Source organism: Micropterus dolomieu, linkage group LG23 (genome assembly GCF_021292245.1).
Source record: "Micropterus dolomieu isolate WLL.071019.BEF.003 ecotype Adirondacks linkage group LG23, ASM2129224v1, whole genome shotgun sequence".
Lineage (NCBI taxonomy): Eukaryota > Metazoa > Chordata > Actinopteri > Centrarchiformes > Centrarchidae > Micropterus > Micropterus dolomieu.
The window spans coordinates 12381912-12404130 of record NC_060172.1 but is presented as its reverse complement, the minus strand read 5'-3'; the positions used below and the strand labels follow the sequence as shown (position 1 = coordinate 12404130).

General features: G+C 38.6%; 1 protein-coding gene across 2 annotated transcripts; it reads right to left on the bottom strand.

Moving 5' to 3' along the window:
- Positions 1–1306: 1306 nt before the first annotated feature.
- Positions 1307–11095, bottom strand: rabgef1 (RAB guanine nucleotide exchange factor (GEF) 1). Of its 2 annotated transcripts, none has more exons than XM_046039962.1 (9): positions 10967–11095; positions 8887–9078; positions 8512–8741; positions 6075–6241; positions 5894–5975; positions 4902–5034; positions 4373–4464; positions 3249–3505; positions 1307–2211 (listed from the first exon to the last, which is right to left on the bottom strand). In XM_046039962.1, exons 2-9 carry the CDS (start codon positions 9063–9065, stop codon positions 1792–1794), a joined length of 1560 nt encoding a protein of 519 aa, XP_045895918.1. In that variant the 5' UTR covers positions 9066–9078; positions 10967–11095; the 3' UTR covers positions 1307–1791. The 2 variants fall into 2 exon arrangements, with proteins under 2 accessions (XP_045895918.1, XP_045895916.1); XM_046039960.1 differs by lacking the exon at positions 10967–11095 and adding an exon at positions 10906–10961.
- Between the last annotated feature and the right edge of the window lie 11124 nt (positions 11096–22219).

Genomic DNA, 22219 nt, shown 5'->3' with positions numbered 1-22219 from the left:
TTGCCAACTGTTGTCACAGTTTATTCAATAGCCACATCTGTACTATCAACTCCTGAGTTTAAACTCTAACAGAGGTTTAATAAAATTAAATGGTGCAACACAACTAATACGCTACATTAGCTTTTTGTTTATTGTCACTGTAATGCTTTTCTTTGCCTATGTAAAGCGCTTTGAAATAAATGAGTTTAAAATGTGCTATTTAAATAAAGCTGCCTTGTCTTGGCTTTCTCCACTTCAGACTCTCCGGCTCTTTGTTCTCTTGAACGTCAGCACCACCACCGTCCAGCCCCTTGCTATTGGTCAGTGTTGTGACTTTGGATGGGAAAGTCGAAATTGACATGAAAGATTTGTGCAGATTTGTTTTGCCCCTGCGAGCGAATCTACCGATCTCTGCGATTTGATTGAAACCTGATTTTGCAGTTATAAGCAGTGGTGTAACCGGGTGTTTAAGGTGCAGAAGAAGTGAGGCTCAAAACTATTTAGGAGATTAGTAAATGTGGGATGTTACAATCAAACTCAAAACACATGCAATGAGCTTCAAAGCAGGATACAGAAGCCCTAAGCGGCCATTGATTCATATGTTTATTTGTTTTAGTCCGTTTTCCCGTGATAACAGGATAATTATCTCGTGATTTCGAGATAACGACTGTTGTTTTCACGTGATAACGGGATAATTTTCTTGTGATCTTGAGATAACGAAACAGTAGTTTAACACGGGTTAAACGTTTCTTAATGGTAATTTTGAGGTGATTTCAGCCCAAAAGGACTCATGTCACTCCATTACACAATGACCTCCACTGGCTCCCCGTGGCCTCCAGAATCAAATTCAAGTCACTAATGCTTGCATACAGAGTGACCACTGGGTCTGCACCCATCTACCTAAGCTCCATAATACAAACTTACGTTCCTTCTCGCCCGCTACGCTCCTCCAATGAACGCCGCCTGGCTCTGCCATCCCTTCACACAAAGCAATCCCAGTCCCGGCTATTCTCATCTGTGACACCACGATGGTGGAACGAGCTACCACACACCATCAGAGCAGGGGCGTCCCTCTCTAACTTCAAGAAGCTCTTGAAAACTCCTCTCTTCCGAGAACACTTCCTCTTATAATACCTCTAACTCCTAATCTCTAACATGCACTTCCTGTGCTCTTCTTCTTCTATCCCCTACAATGATCTTGTATTGATTGCACTTTTTTGTTTTGATTGAACTTTTTGTAAAGTCTTACTTCCTTCCCTACGGTGAGCTCTTACTAGTATTTATTGCTGCTCTTACTAGTATGTATTGTCAGTTGATCTGTAGTTGATGCTCTGTTGATGCTTGTATGTTGTTCCTCAAATGTAAGTCGCTTTGGATAAAAGCGTCTGCCAAATGAGTAAATGTAAATGTAAAGTACACATTTCCTTTCAAAGGTTCTGAAATAGCCGTTTGGAAATGAGTGACTGGATTCCCCTGAATCTCTTCATAAAAACTTTGTTGAAGAGAATGACTAAAAAACACACAAAAGAAGAATAAAAAACTTTGCAGAGAGCCTCAGGATGCGAGGCCTGCGCTCTACCAACTGAGCTAACTACTGATTCAACATATTTCCCACGAAATTATCATAAAGAAATGCACCTGCCGACCCCTGTATTCAGCTATGGTTCGTTATCTTGAGATCACGAGATAATTATCCCGTCGTCACGGGAAAACGGACTAAAATAAATATTTGAATTGATGGCCGCTTAGGGCTTTCGTAGCAGGAGTACCTTTGCTTTATGTAAAATGTTTTTCCTCCCTTTGTAGAATTCACTACCCAGCGAATACCTGGGGCGTGAGGGGTGGTGGCAGGTTGTCATTGTCCACGTTGTTGGCATCAATAGCAGAAACTGTGCGAGGCAGAATCTCTAAAGGGTATTTCTCCAGGATGTCATGCACCTCCCGCTGAACACCCTCGGGCCAGGAGAGGAGGTCGGCCTGCAGGCTCTGCGCAGACTTCATCAGCGTCTCCTGCCGGCTGCTGAGGCCCGACAGCAGCTCCAGATTGTGGTTGATCTGAGCCAGGACAGGGTTGGTGGCAGATACGCCAAGTGCAGAACCGGTGTCTGGCCAGTCACCCTCAGAGCTGTTGAATCGTGGTGAGGCTTGGCCTGACATGTAGCGCTCAAAATCCTCTGGGGAAAGGTTGAGAGATTGAGCGTCCAGCTTTTCGATAAAAGCCACCGCACAGCACTAAAAAAACAGGAGAAATAGCAGCTGAAAATGATGGCTGAGATTCTGACAGCAAATGTACATCATCCTCAGTCTTACGGAGCCAGATGGCCTTAATATTAAAGGAATAGTTTGATATTTTAGGGAAATATGCTGATTTGCGAGTTATTGAGGATCTCATATCATGTCCAATAATTAAAATAAGGCTTACGCCAGCAGCTGGTTAGCTTAGCTTAGCATAAAAACAGGAAACAGGGAAACAGCTAGCACCAGCACTTCTACAGCTCACTAATTATTAATGTGACTTGTTTGTATAATATTTTAATATTTGCAGAAAAATTAAACTTCCCGGAGTTTCCCCTGGAAGACACATTTCCTTATTTTAAAGTCCATGAAAACATTGAGCATTCTGACATATTATATTTGTGCCTAAATAAGTAACAAAGATTAAGAAAACATCTTCAGATATTATTTATTAAGATTTTAACACTCAGCTCCTCAGCTTCATTAGGACTGTATGTGTGTGATTTGATCAGATCTGACTGTGAAGTATGTGAAGGTTACATGTGAAATAACCTGCGACAGAGCTGTTCATACTGTTCATATTGTCATATTATAAATACTGTACACCAAATCCACCTACCTCAAGTACATAACACCTGCACATTATACTTGTTTATTCCAGCATCCTTTGCACTCTGCTCATTGCACTATTGTCTCAATCTGTCTATATTGTTTTTGTTGATAATGTGTATATATGTGTTCTCTATACTGTAGCCTGTGTCTGATTTTATTATTGTATTATTGTATGAGTAAGCATATTGTAACCAATGTACAATCCAGAGTCAAATTCCTCGTATGTGCAAGCATACCTGGCAATAAGAGCTGATTCTGAGTAACTTCAGTGGAAAATAGTGAGTCTCTAATTAGCTCCACTTTTTCGGCCTCTACCTTAGCCACCGGCTTCACACGTAAAGTCGCACTTTGAAACTAGAGGCCTACAGCTCAAACTGACTCTGAGAAGGATTGAAGTCAGAAAAGACAGAAAAAAAACAGACCAGGTTGGTGAAGTAGTATCCGTCCTCTCCGGTCATCAGTCTGCTGGGGTTACAGAAGCGGGTGATGTACTGGATGTTGGACTGGAGTCGTGGAGGGTTAGCCTTCAGCACAATGTAAATGAGAGCGGGGAGAAAGTCATCAGCTGAGGCCGGCTCATTCTTCGTGATCCTAATGGCACTGAAGATTTGTTTACTGCAGCGTGTGATGCACCCCAATTTGTCCCGGGGAACCCTCTTTGAGTCCATCTCAATAACATCTGGAACAGACAAAGATACAAGTCAAGGATAGACTATCGTATCATCGCTAAAATCCTGTAAAAACGGTCAGTTCACCCATATCTCAAAAAAAATGTTTTATCACTACTAGAGGTGATTGACTGACACAATATTTACCTCATTGTTTAAGTCTTTTTTGTTAGCAAAAGTGCCAAAAATTCACTGTTTCCAGCAGCTCAGATGTAAACATTTAATGGTTTTCTGTGTCTGTGACTGATTGACTGATCTGTGTTACAGCGTAGGGAACGACAGACAACGTAAACAAAGATGCACTGTAGCCTACTGTACATGTCACGGGCAGACAGCCTGTTGTTAGTGGTATTAAAAAGTAAGAACCACACCAGCATCTAACATAACCAAAGTGACATTTACAGGTATGTTTACATACTGTTTAATGTGCTGCAGCTGAACAGCTAATTAGCTATCTCATTTGTTAGTAGGCTCGTTCAACAAGCTAAGGTGTAGGACAAGACATGCGGTCATGTTTTAATTAGATAAGGAGACTTCAGCAGGAAACTAATGTGGGTTGTTGTTTAGAGTCTGTGGCTCTTGTGTTGTGTAGCAGGCTGCTCAGTGCGACCGTCTGTCTCACACTGACCACATGCAAATGTGGTTTCAAACGACTGGCTGTTTGGAAACAAGTTCTCAATCTACATAGATGGAATGAACACAAACAGTGTTAGGGGGTGCCATCATGAAACCAGAAAGTTTAAAATTCTCCCTTTAGGTTTCTGATTTTTGTTTTCTCAATAGAGAACATTATGTGGTTTACAGAGCAGATATGTATGCTGTGGCAGATGAACACATGGAATTTAATTTAGACTTCAGGTTCAAGAACACACTCTCACCTGTTATTGCTTTGACCACATTCTCAGAGACTTCAGGGATTTCTTCATCCATAGACACACAGAGCATCTGGATGGTCACCCAGTGTAAGGCCCTGCAGTGCAAAGAATCACAATCAAACAGTAAGCCTAAAGCTTTTTTGCCTATGACGTAACCATGCACATTTTTTACAGTCACTTCCTCGCTGGATGATAAACATGTGCAGTCAGCAGCTGCCACTGTGCATTAACATGTAAGAAAAAACAGGGAGAACACTGCTAAAAATGGGTATTGTGTACAGACAGAAGTTTTCAGACTGCTGCAGATTATACACGAGCACTATGCAGTGATGCTTTCAAAGGGATTGTATAACAGAGCACATGACTCCTGTGACAAAAATAAACCGACACTTCCACTAAATGTAATATTAAAACAAGCAAACTCTCCTCAAAACAAAATGTAATTGTATCTAATCTGAATGTGTGTGTCTTGTTCCACATCTATAAATGACTCCCAATGTGTATGATTATTATTATGAAAAAGCAGGCCCACCTTATCCTCTTCTGTGTGGCCAAGTCCTTCTTCTCATCATCAGAGGTTTCTGGGCAGAATACGCTCTTATACAAACGAGTCATTATGTACTTTTCCACTTGGTCCATCACCTGCTCCACAGACTCTGAAGAGCCTGGTGAACAAACATTTAGCGCACCACATTAGTTAGAGCCGAATCAATAAAGAGAGACAAATTTTAAGGTACAAAGTGTAAGATATGGCCAGAAACTTTGTTTAAAACATTCAAGAAGGAACTATCATTATCAACATCAGTCAAAGAGGTATATGTATTGTGTTGCACAGATATTTACTGAAGTTAGCATGCTAACAAGCTAGGTCTGATTCGTCCTGGTTCGTAACACCACTTTGTACCATAAAGCTCATGTGTCGAAACATAGTTTCAGCTGGGAGATGTGTGCGAGTGGTGAGTTACACAAGCTCTAAACTTTTTTAGTCTAATAAAAAAAAAGAATAAACTCACAAAATTTCAAGAAAAGAAATATTCTTACACCTACTTTCCTTATCAAACAGAAAAATACAACCGTACACCTTCTGATTTCGAGTTTCTCTCTTTCATCGAACTAATTGCCTTTTTAACTCATCGTAAAACACACTTTATTCAAACTTGGCAGCAACTAAATAAAACTCACTAAAACCATCTTTCCACTGTTCCAACAATAATGAACTTTGGTTTGAAAAAAAAAACAAAAAACTTAAATGTTAAATGTGAAAATATTCTGGTGCAAGAGCGCCTCCAGTTCTGGTCCATTTAAGGTAGCTGCATGGCTAACTGAGATAAAGACAGTTATGAATGATTTGTGATATGCTGCCCCCTATTTTCAGTTCTTCCACACTGTACCTTAAATACCTAGGTGGAAAATCCTGCTTGTGCTGCCACCTAGTGGTCGCTACACACTGAAGCGTTATTGAGAACTTTTTAATAGAAATAGTTGTTGAACGCTACTGATTGACAGTGAGATCTCTGAACCAACCTTTATAATGGCTCATCAAGCGGTCAGACAGGTTCTGGTAGAAATCCTGAACACACTCTGACAGCTCCTCAGCACTCAGGTCCTGACAAGACAAGAAGTTGTTGATCAGGTAATGAAAACATTTAACAGTTGAACTTTTATTATAAAGACTATTATTAGGCCACTAGATATCAAATCAGACCTTCTTGCTTGACATGTTCACAAGGAAGGCTCTGCACTGCTTATGGATCTCCCGTCCGGGCTTCTGGAGGTTTTTCAAGAAATCCACAAAGTCCTTGGACACTTGGTCCGTATCGAAGCTGGCATGGCGGCTGATGGACGGACTGGTTGTCTTGCCGTCTTGGATTTCTGATGAGGAAGAACCCCATTTAGAAAAGTTTAACTTTTGCTTTCCCTTCTCCAAAATCTGTGTCTACATGGAGCAAAGCCTGCAGGCTGATTCAGACAGACTTGACGTGTTAAATAGTGAGCTTTACAGGTGTTGTGGGTGTATTTTTTTATTTATGAAAGTCATGGTTAGCTGTTCCCCCTGCTTCTGGTCTCTATGCAAGTCAAGTTTATCTGAAGGATCTGAGGGGGTCGTCGGTGAAATAGGGGAGGAGCAGGTCAGAAATGTAATCTGGTGCGAGTCCATGCAGTTATTTAAAAATAAATAATGATTTTAAAATCAATTTTGTACTGTAGAGGCCTGTACTGGTGAGATATAGTCTCTCTTCCTGGTACCGGTGAAGAGTCTTGCTCCTTCGTTTTAAACCAGCTGCAGGCTAGATGGGGCTGACTGATTCCTACATAGAGAGAAATGCAGCCGTGGAGGCGAGGGGAAATAAAATCGTGAACTATAGCCTTCAAATCTTTAACAGACAGGAATGATTTTAATTTTACTGGGTGATCTAAGATGGTAGAAGCTAGTGCCGATAACTGAGTTCATTTGTTTATCACATTTTAAACCAGAATTAAAGATTACACAGAGATTTTTTTGCATGGGACTTTACATTTGAAGAGGGAGGCCCGAGGGCATTGACTGTGGATGCGGAGTTATCTGATTGGCCGAAGATTAGGAGCTCAGTTGTATTCTGGTTTAGCTGAATGAAGCTTTTTGGTTGCAAAAAAGGTGGGATAAAAGGAAGTTAACACTGCATGGATGCATGGATTACAAGGTTTAGCGGGGCATACAGCTGGGTGTCAGCATAACAATGGTAGAGATATATTTTCAAATTAGGGCTGGGCAATAAAACAATAATGATAATTATCGCAATATAATTTTCCTCAATAACAATATAATAAATGTTCAATATATCGTGAATAAATATTTGGTTTAATTAATTTGAATAACAAACGAATTAGCACTTCATTTTTCTATTAAAATATTTATTTGGTTTAGGAAAAGGGACTGAAAAAAATTTTTGTAATCATATTTGTTGAAAAAGATTTTGTCACAATAGTTTTGAATGTTCTACCTCAGATTTGTTAAGTGATCCACTGTTTGGCATCAAGTGTTTGTCACATTCTGAGCGTAAAGAAACGTTGAACCACATAATTAACCATCTGGTTTCTTAAATTTTCACTCAGGAGCAAAAATCAGCCTTTAAACTTGAAAGAAATAATGATTTGACATATATAGTGATGATTATCGATATTGAATGATATGAAATGTTTTTATCGTGATAAAAACATTTTCAGCCATATCGCCCAGCCCTATTTCAAATAGGCTCAAAAGGAAGCATATATATGGAAAATAAAATAGAGCCTAATCTGGAGTACCACAAACCTAAGCTAAATAGATGAATCGCTTCCCAGCTCCTGCTTCGCACTTAACAAACACACTAGATTCATATCAGTCTTCTCAACTACCTCAAAAAATACAGTGAGAGTCATGAATCTTTTGAGTATTTCTGACCATAACAGTAGAACAAATTAGTAACAATAAGATGCCATTCTGTAAATTGTGCTAAGGAATAGCTGTGTCCACTGCAAGCCAGATAAAAGATGAGATATTTAAAGAAACAATAATATTCTTTTACATAGAGCACACATTTAGACTTGTCATAAGAGGAAAAGCACAGGTGTTACTAATAATATTAACTATGGTTCTGTTCTGTTCAACATGTGCCAGTAGGCGATGACAGTGAGCCGGCATGCACAAGTCAGCCATTAATTGCTTTTCCTACTGTGATTTGTCTTCTGTGACAAAAACCCTATTGAGAGCATGCATTTGCAAAACTGTGTTCACAAGTCAGTCTCAGAAGGGAGAGATGTACTTTATGTAAAATATAGATCTCTCCGTTATGTCTCTCTATCTCTGTCCGTCTCACTAATATTTATATTTATTCACAAAGTTAGTTAGTGAATACATATAAATGTTGAAGATTAATTCATCAAAGTTTGTTGTGCCGAGTTTTATGATCTGTTCTGCGTGATGATTGTTACTTATAATTAGAAAGAGGGGAAGGTTAGAGCACAGCTTAAGTCAGAGGGTACAAATACAAACACTAACCCCAAGCAAACCTTGAAATATGTCAGACCAGCCACACGAGCAAAGCATGAGGCTGTGAGCTTGGCGACAAACCAGTCAGTCTTGAGTTATGAGCCTAGGTTAAATGTTGCTCTTAATGTCACACCTTTCTTGGGAGCAGTCCGAGATGAAGGGCTGAAGAACTTCTTAACAGTGGTCACTTTGCGTGTCTTCTCATTGGTCTTCTTCTCCTCAAACTTGGAGAAGGGACCTAGCGAGGCGTGCCCCGGGTGTGGCTGTGGTGCTGTGGACTGGGACTGGGACTGGGACTGGGACTGGGACTGGGACTGCGCTCCTTGGCTATTGGCATATGCTGCTTCCTCCTCTCGCTGCAACCTGGAGCCAAGAACATTTAACAGAGCAGATGCCAATAATCAGTGGAAGATTATAATGATCAGGAATAACATGACAAGCTCCATTGTTTTGTGTTGTCCAAATAATACATTGTACTGCAATACACTGATGCAGCAGACGGTCTTACTTTTCTGCCAAGGCCCAGTCGTCCTGGATCTGTTTCTGCCGTACCCGCTGGTATTCCTCCCTCCAGCACTTGGAGCAAAGGCCCTGCCATGCTGCGTTGCCATAGTAACCGCATCCCTTTTTGCACAGCAGGTCTGATTGGTCGACATGTATCCCCCGTCGCTCTGTCCGCTGACTCATGATGCTGGACGACCTAGAATGAATCATCATCTAATTTATTAATGTATTTGTATGCGCCTCTGTACTCATCTCCACACAGCTGCCTGCATGGTGTATTTATGATTATATATTTGTAGTTTTATACGCACTCTCTCTAATACACAAATCTCACACTTTGTCAAAAATAGCCTCTTTCATATCATGTCGATCAGACATACAGTCAGTCCTTCAAGTAATGTCTGCTGGAAATGAAACTAGGCAACTGTTTGCAAACATGTTAGTCATAGCAGCTTTATAGGCTAGTAGTTAAAGGGGCACTCCATACTTTTTGCAGACTTGACTTTACACAGCTATATAGTGAGTTTCAGCTCATAACTGTTTTGGTTCACTCTCTCCACTCTCATATTGTTGTTTTCGGCAGATGTTTTCAATGAAAAAGCTCTAAAAACCCACTGTACACTACCTACTCAGTACTAAACAGAATACAGTCACAGTTAGTGACTAGCTGGTGAACATAGTGGAGAATTATGCGGCTAAATAGCCAGATAGTTCCCTCAGGAATCAGTAAAGACCAAAAACAGAGCTAGAATATAGTGAACATTGAACTTTGAAGTGGCCTGAAAACAAGACTCCAAATGAATTGAATGTTATACTGCTTTGTAATTGCTTGATGTGTAAATTAGCAACTGCTAAATTTGCTAACAAGTTCATCATAACAACTTAAAAGGTGATAATACCATAAAACTTCAGTTAAAAGCCTAGTCCCAATTAGACGCCTGTCCCTTTTACTGGCCTGGTGTGGCTCCACAATTCCACAAATAAATGCAGGTCCCAATTAGACACCTGGTCTGGTTTTTATGTAAGATCTTTGGATGTATAAAACCTCCCGAAACCCACCAGGTCACGTGCTTTAACTAGTTCTACGCTGCTTAGACCATAGATAGAAATATAACTATTTAAACCTTTGTCAATATGGACATGCTAGATATATAGAACTAAAGAAGTATCTTGGATGAGGGATGAAATGCCATCAAGTATCTTCAACTAAGTCCAGTTGCCCTTGATTTTCACCTTTTTTGGATGGACATGCTACACATCAGTTCAGTTTACACCAACGTATTAGTCATTCAGATTTAGCGCCAATATAAAGAAATTAAAGGCCCGATATAGACTACTGTCCCAAATAAAGGCAGGGTGAGTTCAGTGAATAAGCAAATAATTTGAGTTTTACAGTATGTCGGTGTTAGTATAGTTCACTATGTGTTTGCAGGTTTAAGGGACACCCGTTAAAAGACAGAAGCTACCTTAGTGGTTATCAAATGTGCAAAAAAATCTAATTACCACAGTAACTGCCAAGTAATATCAATAGTAAATGCTACACAGATAACTTGGTAGGTGTGGCCCGGCACTGGGTGGTGACAACTGAAAGGTGTGTTGCTATTAAGGTGTTATTCCATCTGAAGCCTCCTGATCAGCTCCTTGTCAAGCCTCTGAATCTGCAGGTGAATCTTACAGGAGATACTCCCTCCCTCAGGTTGTGTTTTGATTGATAGTGATAAGGAGAACTAGTTTGACGCCAAAAAAATCTCCCATTTGTGTTCATTTTAGTTGAGATCTGGAGACTGTCGTTCACATCATTATAATACTTTATAAACCATTGAGTGAGCGCTCCTGCGCTGTACGGAGGCATCTGACCATCAAACCGTTAACTCATTAACGTTATGTGTCTTCACTCATTTCAGCAGGTTTTTCCTGTAATTTGTCGCCCGTCTTTAGGTCTGTTAGCTAAAAAATGTTGCACTATTTTACTCAGCTATAACACGGGAGTTAACGTTAAGTTAGCCAAGACAAGTATACGCACAGTCTTATCCTTTATGTGTTTCTTTAACACCATGTCCCCACTACGCTGCTTCGATACTCACCTGTAATGTTTTCACCGATCACAAGCAGGAAGGAGCCGAGGAGCAGACCTCCTCCAGGTTCCTGTTTTGAGAGACGACCAGGTGCGGAGGGTCAAGACAATGACGTTTCTAACACGGAAGTCTGGTGATGACATAAATACCGCTGATATACATATTTTATTCAATTTGTGATCTTAAAAAAGTGGGAACAGAATTGTTGTTCGGGAAAACGGTTGGAAACGGATTCAATAGTTGTGTCATGGAAATGCTGGTTAAAGTCAGAAGTCTATGTACTTCCGCATCGGGGGCTAATTTTTTAAGGATTGGTGCATGTCGTCATGCAGCAACAGCCATGTAAGGCGAGGGTCATGTGACCGAGTGCGAATATAGTTCATTAAACCAACAATATCTAATAAGAGGGATTGCTGTTTTTTCTATAAATAATTTAAGTTTGCTTTTAATCATTTTGAGGGGTTTTTGTTGTTGTTTAAGTTATTGTGAAGGTGTCATTTTGGGGTAATTGTAATGCCATTTGTCACTATTTCCATTTTTTTTTTTTTTACAAACTAAACAAACAATTAATCAATAAAATAATCAGCAGATCTATCCACAATGAAAATAATTATTCATAATTGCAGTCTAATACAAAATAGTTAAAATTAGCTCCACCTCAATCAACTACAACAGTAAAATTGTGCTTTTACATTCATATAATAATTAAAATGACAAAATATATTATCATATAACAGTCACAGGGGAGATTTTTCTGCATTAATTACTTCAAGTACACTGAACAAAATTATAAAATATTCTGGCCTTGACCATGAAAGAAATAATTTGACATTTTGGGAATTACATTTATTTGCTTTTCTTGCCAAGACAAGATGAAAAGATTGATGACACTCTCATTTTTGTCCTTTAAATATGAAGTTTAGCTTAGGATAATAAAAACTGGAAATGTTTAAATATCTAGCCCGGCAACAAAATCCTTCTACCTGCAGCACCTCCAAGCTTCAGAGGGTTATGTGAGACTAAGTATTTCTGATTTTGCTACACAACGGACATAGACTCACTTACATTAACACATTTTCCAATTCCTCATTCTCACAAACTGTTTGTGTACACTGATACTACCTTCTCTATTTTTAAAGGTTTTTAACTATATCCAGCTTCCTCTTTTGTGTATCTTTGACACATTTTAAGACACAGGGAGATCGTACTTTCCAGTTGGAAGCCCCCCAAGCTTTGGAATAGTCTCCCAATAAGCCTGAGGTCTTTGGACTCTGTGGACTTTCAAAAGCAACTAAAAAACTGTCTTTTCAGACAGGCATCCAGGTGGCAAGTTGTTTTTAATGTTTCAACATTAAAAATGTCTGTTCTTGGTGTATTTTTTATCTGGTATGTTATTTTTATTTTATTGATTTAACCCTATTTGATTTTATTTTATTTCTTTCTGTGAAAGGTGTTATATAAAAAATGCAGACAAGTTATTTCTGGACATCATTGAACAAGCTCAATATTGTTTTGACTCATACTTGAGCTAAAGTCACAGGGATCTGGCTGCTTACTTATTGACATTAAGGTTAATGTTCAACGGTTGCGTCTAAGTCTAAATGCCAATCTGATTACAAAAAGTACTGTTATTTCAGTTTTTTTTAATTGGCTGCACTGAAGCTTGCTGAGGCAGTGATTTTTGTTTCAATAATTTCAAAACGCAAGAATTTCTGAAAATCCAAATGTTGATAGAGATAGAAATTTGACCAAATTTAAGTGAGAATGACAAAAAAACATGCAACAGCACAGATACATTTCTGTAAGAGTCTTGTAGGTCAAATAACAGATTTTCTTTAGGACAAGAAATCAATTAGTTTGTCTAAAACTTGTAAAGTGTGTTGTAAACATTTTTATATTTGTATAATGTTTGGGAATTTCTCAAGGATGTGGTAGGTGAACTAATTGACCTGGAAACCTGGAATCAGTGTGTAACAGACAAAACTGTGTGAAGTACAGAAAAACACAGGTCAGTAACTTAACAAATAATAATAGTTGCAGATGTGATTCGCGTATCAATCCTGCTACGGTATGATTCAGGTATTCAATCAACTTCACAAAAAAGATCTGACATCCTTCAAGTTTTCAAATAAAAACTTTTTTTCCCTGCACCAAGTCCTCCAAATTATCACTATCAGGTTTATTGCCAAGTAGGTTTTTATATATGAGGAATTTGCTTTGGTATTTTGGTGCATGACAATGAGCACACTAAGATAAAAATAAAAAAAACATTTTTAAAAAATAGTACTACAAAAGTCAAGAAATATACATTTAAAATTCAAAAACATTTATGTCTGTTTCAGCTGTCTAGTTTGTGCAGGAATGTTCAAAATATTGACTAAGGAATGTACAAAAGTCCACACTATCGTGTTTTCTGATTTGACGGCCCTATCGACAGGACGACAATGGTTACAAATCACTGCTGAAAAATAAAATGTGTTTTATGATGTGGCAGCACCAGGGTAAAAGTTCAGGCAGAAAAATAACTTTAAACGGTTACAGGTTAATTGTAGTCATGCTGAAAAAAAAAGTTAACTGACAGGAGGTCTATTTCTGACCTTCATTGGTTTAACTTCTCACCTTGATGTAGTGATGTAGACATGTACTCCAGGTGTGTCATTACACCGACATCACTGCTAAGGCATGAATATAGTCCAAATAACAGACACGTATGCAATTCGTTAAAACTAAATTTAAATTCTGTTCAAACTAAATTTTAATTCTGTTTATACGAATTTTAAATTCTGTTAATACTAAATTTAAATTCTGTTTATACTAAATTTAAATTCTCTTTATACTAAATTTCATGTCTGCATAAAGTAGGTGTGTCTACACATGTTAATGTCCACCAGATAACTGTGATTTAGCAGTATGCTGCTGTATAATTACAGTGTAAACTGTATTGAAATTCTGTATTAAGGTTTGGGTGTAGTTAGGTGCAACAGGTGCACTTCTAAGGTGAACAACTTCCAATAAGAAAGGGAATTTAAACATTTCTTGTCTGCTGTCAAGTTCCTCTTTAAAGACACTAATGATAAGAGATTATCAGAGCAGGTGGAATTAAGGTTGATATGATATTCCTGTAACTACGGTATGCGTGTGTGCAAAAACCTTGTTTCATTTGAGGAAATGCATTTCTATGTCTGTTCATGCGTGCTTTGGCGGACTGGTCATACTGATGACATCATTCTGTCTGGGGCAAATAAACACACAGAGGGTCAGAAACACTGATAATAAGCAGACCTGTTGCACACACACGCATACATACCAACAGACACTATTTAGACAGACAGATATAGCCATGATCCTGATGGGTCGCAGTCTGTGTCTTCCTTCTCCAGCCACCGTCCAGGAGCTGTTCTCTGTGGCTCGAGACGCCAGCATCATCCCCGATATCTCCTTGGATCCTGTCCTCACCACCTTCCTCTCACTGGACTCTTCAGCAGCACTGCAGCATCAATATGCTTTCTTACAGCGGAGCATGAGCAGGGAGCAGCAGACTGCATTCAGCCTCAGCTTGACTAGAGAGCTGGGAGGCAGCAGCAGGGTCACATATGGAGGAGTAGGGGTTGTTGCTCTGGCTCTGTCCATGCTTTTTGACCAGGTTGCCCAACAAGTGGGTAAAACGTTTTGGTTTTGTCTACTGATTGTATGGCAGGTTAAAAAAGCTCAGAACATGCAATTTTATGAGGCCAAAATAAGGTTGAAATGTAGTTTTTAGTGCAATATCTTGACAATTATTGGATGGATTGATATTCATGATCCTGAGACGATGCAGCCTACTGACTTTGATGATCCCCAGACTTTTCCTCTAGCAGGTCTAATTGTTAATTTGTCCTATACTTTATGACGAAACACCTGCAAAACTATTGACATTCCCATCACCCTCGGCTGCACTTTATGCTAATTAGCAAATGTGACGAAGTTAATACACTAAGAAATGGTAAATATTACTTTGTTAAACATGAACATGTTACCATGTCACTGTTGCTGCATGCTGACATTTAGCTCAAAACACCACTGTGTCAAAGTGCAAAGTCAGAGAGGAGCTAGCATGGCTGTAGACTTTCCTAAAGCATATTTCCTAATAATTCAGTTGCATGCACCCAGCTATGTACAAGATAATTGCTTTATAGAGACAAACTAACATTAACGTCATTATACTGGTACAGTTTGACTGAAATTTGACACCAAAGGCTACTGTTAAAATCTCTTAAAAATATGCCCAAAGAAGGTTAAAATCAAGGACAACTGGACTTGATAGAAGATACTTGAAGACGATTTGTCCCTCATCCAAGAGACTTCTTCAGGTCTTACAAATTTGGCTTTGCAGGCTTGATTCTCTAGCCATAAGGCCTTTCTATTTTATCACAAAGCATAATGCTAAAACAGACACAAAATTTCTGCCCACCAGGTGCGGGCACAAGGACATACAGAGGGGCGCCTATCAACTGAAAGATCCCATGCTGTGAGGATTTTTGGCATCAGCAGTTCTTCAAGAATTGGCTGGATAATCCACAGCTACCTCAGCTTGGTCCCTGGCATTGCCAACAACCTGGAGATGATGTCTGAGACCACAGAGCTCTATGACAATTGGCTGAGGTTTGAGCTGCTTGACCATTATGAGAGGATGACCACTAAAAAGAGGATGAGTACAGAATCCATGCAGCAGTGGTTAGCAGGAGCTGCAGTTCATCTACACATGAGAATTCACCAGGTTAGGACAGATAAAACACCAACTTAGGTTCAAATGCATGTCTTTATTTCTGCTACAGTGTAAAGATATACTCTGTAAATTACGTTCTCTGCAGAAATCATAATTTTTATGTTTATCATTGTATAATAGTTAATCAAAATCAACTCAGCAGAACCAGAGATATTCTCCATTTTATTCCATGCATTCAAAACCCAGTTACATTACCCACAATCCAACTAGACCCCTGACAGTTCAGTCCGATATTATGGTTATGCTAGCAGCTAATGTAGCCTCGAGCCACTAGCCTCAGGCAGAGAGGAGGAGCAACAGAGGTCTGGTAACCTCATTTTTTACGCCACACCTCCAGATTTGTTTGATTTTCAAACTTCAAAAAGTCTGAAGACTTTTTGAAGTTTATATACCTATAAACTGTTAAAGAGGAACATCTGTGCAGTTCCGCTTTAAAAAACAAAACAAAGTAAGAATTGTACAAAAATGATTGGCTTGCGTAGGGAGGCTTGTAGTGTTGATTTTGGAGTTATATTAATTACAACTTTTTGACGTAAATTGTTCACACCAACATCACAACACAAGTCGTAATTATAACTGGGAAAATGTGATTTTTCTGAATTATCCGATATATCCAACTTGGCACACACAAACCAGACAAATATGGATGCTCTAGCCAATGACTGTAAATTAGTGTAGTTAAACCTGATTTTAATTTATATGGTGTTATATTATCAACAAACAGTATTTTAACCCTTACCCTGACTATGTAATCATTCAACAGTCTTGATGACATGAATGCTCACAATTCATTAATATGGGAATCTTTCGAATCTCTGCCATCCATCCTATTTGACATAACGTCAGAGAAAGACCGTGGTTATAGCAAAGAAACTATGATTATATGGTTAGGGTTAGAAAACGCTTAAAGCAGCTATAATCCATAGTTTTATGTATAATGTATGTATTATAAATGTAAAATTGCTCACAGTGATGAACTTAGAGACAATTAGCACCTGAATCTGCAGTTATATAGTTCCTGCTTTAAAGTGAGTTTCAGCTCATTGTTTAGCTGTCCGGCTTCAACTTTACTGTTATGGTTCACTCTCAAGGCTCTCATAAGCCGCGTTTCTACTGCAGGAATTTTACTCAAGAACTAGGAACGTTTTGAGGAAGTCACTGCGTTTCCATCATGGGGACCAGGGTCTAAAGTAAGTTCCAGGGACTTTATTTTACCCAGAAAAAAAGTCCCTGCTCAGGATAGTAGTACTTTCCAAAAGTACTGGAACTTTGGGGGGTGGAGCTTACAGTGCTGAATACTTCTAATTGGTTGATTAGAGGCTAGTCGCCAAAGTCAATTATTAGTCAATTATCTCTTTTCCACTGTTGACTCACTGACCACATTTGCAAACCAATAAATCACTATCAACAGCAGCACAACTTGAATTTCCTCCATGGTTACTGTGCTGTTGCAGTGTTGCATAAATAATGATGCCTGCCTGTCCATTGCTTTGTATGGTGAACAGTGTATGTCATGGAAATTGTATTCCTGGTGAGAGGTTGAGCAAATAATTGAGTTACAACGAACTGTTGTCTTTGAAGAATTCATTTAACAAAAGAAAATAAACAGAGAAGTACTATAACAGAATCAGCTGGACCAGAGGCTCTGTCTCCTAAGACAGTCACTAACATCTGGCCCAGAGCAAACAATTGCATGATCATTTATACAGTCTGAGCATCTATGCTTTGGGGAACAAAAGGTCCTTGACTGGTCCCAGTCAAGAAAGGAGAAGAACAGCTAGTGTGGAAAACAATCAACAACCCCACATCCCTGACCTAAACCCCACACATGTGGACAGACTGGAATAACAAGAACAATAATAAAAAGGGAACAGGTTAAAGATTTAAAACAATATATAAGACGTAATAAAAGGAGAAAAATAGCACTCTTATAAGTACTTGCATAAAAGATTATAAGTGTAAGAAGAAAACAATTTTCTGCCCTTACAGTGTATATCTCAGATCAAGAACATATAGTACGTCAGTCGACTAATTTGCTTAATCTTCGCAGGTCTTTACACCAGGCTGGAGGAACCTTTTAGTATTGTGAAAAGTAGTTCCTGGGACTAAAAGTTCCTGGTACTTTCGGTGGATATGTGGCTATAGTAGCTATATAGTGTAGTTTTCGGCCACAGCAGGCAGCTGTTTTCATGAAAAAGCTCTAAAATCCCACTGTTCACTACCTGCTCAGCACCAAACAGCAGACAGACACAGTTAATGACCAGCTGGTGAATAGTGGAGCATTTAGAGCCAGAAAGTTCTCAGGAGTTGGTAGGGACAAAAAACAGAGCTAAAAGAGAGGGAAAATTGGACATACATTTGACATGGACATGGACACAAACACAGTGACTGGATGTGTAAATAAGTCCTCCATATCCACTTAAAAGATGATGATATATCAAGGTTGTTCATAACTTGTGTTGAGACCAAATAAAACTGTGGTGTTCAATGAAAAGGCTAATATTAATTGCAGGCCTGTGATGGGAGCAAACTCTGGTCAACCCATCTGGCCATAAAAGTCAGACATGCCAGTACATGCCCATCCACCACTGGAATGTGCACATGCTTACTTTCCACCACTCTACATACTGTATAGGGCACATTACTTCCTGCATTGTTGGAATAGAAACATAAATCATGAGCTGCTGAATCATGTAATATGTATGTAAATCTGAAAGCACCTTTATTCTTGTTCCAACAGGTTCGTCTAAACTCTGTGCCATTAGGATCAGCGGAGTCTCTGCGTCTGTCTTATAAGTCAGGGTTAGGTCGCCTGGTTCAGGTCTACACAGCCTATCTACACAGAAACATTCAGGAGACTCCAGGACCCCCAAAACACAGAACCAGACCAGCAAGTGGACCAAGACAAGCTAACACGTTTAGCATAACCAAAATGACCTGCTCTAGTAAAAATATCTCAGCTGATAAATATAATGACACTACCACATCCAATTCAACTGCTGATATTAAAAGAAGCTGTAAAACAGATGGATCGCGTGAAGACTTTGGACTTAATGTGCCAGATGTAAGCAATGAAACCACTGTAGGTGCGGTAAACAGAAAGACACTTAACAACTCCACTGGATATGGTAGGGCTGAGGAAGTCAATACTCTGGGTCTCTTAGTTATTGAACTATCGAGGAATGTGAGTCACAGTGTGCGGCATCACCCTTGTCAGTCTCCAGCCATACAACAAGCTTTGGTGACTCGTATCATTAACGCTCAGGACCTGGAGCGCAACAGAAACTTTTTCCTGTACCCTGAGATAGTCTTCCACAGCCTGCTCAGGCAGAGGGAGGACTTTGAACTGAAGACCAATTAAACAGACATGAGTGATTTGGAATTAAATCGATCATATACAGGCAGACAAATGATCCTAACATTGTGCTGTTATCTTAAAGAGACTTCCATCTAATCAGTGACTTTAGTTAGTGAACCTCATTCCCCTTTAACTGACCACAGATATGAAAAGGTTTGATGATCAATATCCTATAATACTTTGACATTTTGGGAAATAAGCTAATTTAATTTCTTACAGAGAGTTAGATGAGATGACTGATACCAATTTTACTCAATTTTTTACTCTGTCTATTAAGAAGCCGGTTAGCTTAGCTTTGCATGAAGACTGGCTCTTTCCAAAGACAACACAATCCGCTTACCAACACTTATTTAGATCCAGTTAACATGTTATTGGCCTAACTTGTTTTTTAATCCATACAAAATAGAAGCGTAAAAAAATGACATGCTGCAGTTTTACAGGGGATTATTTGCCAAACTATTTAATGGCCTTCACAGCCGCAACAAGACTTGAGACTGTAATAAGTGTTTATAAGCAGATTTTATTACTTTCGGACATTGGCATGCTAGCAGTTTCTCCCTTTTTCCAGTCTTTATGCTAAGCTAAGCTAACCATCTCCTGGGTCCAGCTTCATATTTAGCATACAGACATGTGAGTAGTTTCAGTCTTCTCATATATGCTTCACAACAAAACTAATAAGATTATTTTCCAAAAAGGTTGAAATATATCCATGAGAAATATTTTTTTCTGCTGTAGCATACACACTTGGTTGTCATTTTATTAGGTACGCCGAGCTAGTGCTTATGCAGTATAAAACAAAAAAACATTTTGAAAATCGTTTCATTATCATTTCAGCAGGATGAGATGCATAAAGTATATATCATGCTTATATTATTTCTTTTACTAAAAACTGACTGCTGTATAATATGTATATAATAATTAAACTATTTCAACATAAAACATGTCTATGGTTCCCTAATGTACTCTTAACTTATTAAACTTCACAGAAAACATTTATATGTTTGTTCAGTTCATTTGTCCTTGCTGTTATAGGAGCAATTTTTGTGGTGTTAGTAGAACAAAATCAAGTTGGCAAGCTACTTTTTTTTTTTTTTTACCACAAACATTTAAATACTTGTTTTAAAACAAAGAATGACAAGTAGGGCAGAGGCAGGTTCAGAGATGTTACTTTCAAGGTAATCTCACTAGAATATTTACAAAACAGTGCAACATCAACCTCTAGAGGTAGAACATTTTAACAGTTTTGCTCCCACAGTTGATCTATTTTTGTTCATTTTTATTAATCCCCATGTCTTTCCATCAGTGGAGGAAGAAGTACTCAGGTTGTTTAATTAAGTAAAAGTAGTAATACCACAGTGTACAAATACTTTGTTACAAGTGAAAGTTATGTATTAAAAATCTATATAGTATTAGCATCAAAACATGCTTCAAGTACCAAAAGATATTAGATATTTGTATACAATGTCAAATCTCAAGTACAGATGGGTGTATATGGTTAATTCAGAATGTTTAATGATTGATGAATGGTGTTTCAAGTAGTGTCCCATTATTGCATATTGATTATGAACTCTTTATTGAACATGTTAAAAAAAACAACAACAAAAAACAAAATAAAAACAAACAATCAACAAAAGAGATCATCAGCGGATGATCCAAATAACAGTCAATTATGTCCCATATTTCAAAAAGTTGTAATTATAAAGAACAATTACTCAACTTTGTGGATGGCACAAAAACTACTGTCTAAATCTGCAATTTTTTTTCCTCTGAAAATAATTTCCCACTTACTGTAAGAGCAAATGCTAATGTTAACATTACTAAAAAATATAAAATAACAAAAGCAGATAACTGACCGTGGAGGGCTGTAGCACGCCTTGCAGCGTGCAGCCTGTCGGAAATGTATCAATGTATCTGCTTAGAACAGATATTTTCAATGAAATATTACTTGTAACGTACAGGATGGAAATCAAGTCTATATCCACACGCTTCATTTGGGCTCCTTCTCATGTTGGTGGATATTCTGGCCAAACAAACGTTCAAAATTAAGCATGTAGACCTGCTGAAGCTGAAGCTAAAACATTCATTAGGACATTTTCACAATCACTATGGCAGGATTAGCCTACTGGCATGGAAACTGGAAGACATAACATACAAATATGGCAGGCTGTAAACATAGGGAAACAAATACAATTACTTCTCTGAGAAGAAATGCACACACTGTAACCAACCAGAAAATATCGAACATGTTCAGCTTCATTGTAGAAAATACAATATGAAGAGAAATCACCTTCCTTGACTGGTCCCAGTCAAGGAAAGTGCTGTTCTTCTCCTTCCTTGACTGGGACCAACCTTTTGTTAGTGAGGAAAACAATCAACAACCCCACATCCCTGACCTAAACCCCACACATGTGGACAGACTGGAATAACAAGAACAATAATAAAGAGGGGAACAGTTTTAAAACAATATATAAGACATAATAAAAGGAGAAAAATAGCACTCTTATAAGTACTTGCATAAAAGTTTAAGTGTAAGAACCTCCAAGCTGATTTGCCACACACCAATGAACACTAACGAATGCGAAAGAAGAAGTACCAAAGATTGGGGTCAAGATTCAGACTGTCAGATAATTTATCAGTATTAAACAGTGGAGTTGGTGGGTGTTTGGTTGGCACTGCAGTGAGTAGAAGAAGTTAAACCAGCAAAAGCTGTAATTTGCTCAGACTCTAGTGCAGTTCTAAAGAGTTTCCAGTCAAAAAGTAAGGCAGGACATAGTATATGAGGTACTAGAACTTCACTCAGGGGGTTGGTCAGATGGGGGTGAGGGTAAAGTTTTCATGGGTTCCAGCACGTGTAGGGGGATGAAATTGTAGATTGGTTAAAGAAGCCAGGAAACAGGAAGCTGTTGAAATAGCAATTTCAATAAGTAAAGCAGAAGCTAAGGTGCAAATATGGTCAAAAATTAATAAAAAGTGGCAGGCACGTTGGGAGCTATGGTTGGGAGGAGAAAGGGAGACATTTACATGGATTCAACAAAACGTTGGGACAGGGAGGGTCACTGGAAGGAAACAAAAGAAAGAAATTGTGTTTACTATGCTAAGGATTGGACACTGTGGGTTAAATAAGTACATACAGTACAGA

Excerpts from the sequence above, each read along its gene's own strand:
- rabgef1 (XM_046039962.1), bottom strand. The coding sequence starts at position 9,065 with ATGAGTCAGCGGACAGAGCGACGGGGGATACATGTCGACCAATCAGAC. Across the intron at positions 6,242-8,511 it reads TCGGACTGCTCCCAAGAAAG|AAATCCAAGACGGCAAGACA; the intron begins GTGTGACATTAA and ends CTTCCTCATCAG. Across the intron at positions 5,035-5,893 it reads CTTGATGAGCCATTATAAAG|GCTCTTCAGAGTCTGTGGAG; the intron begins GTTGGTTCAGAG and ends TTTGTTCACCAG.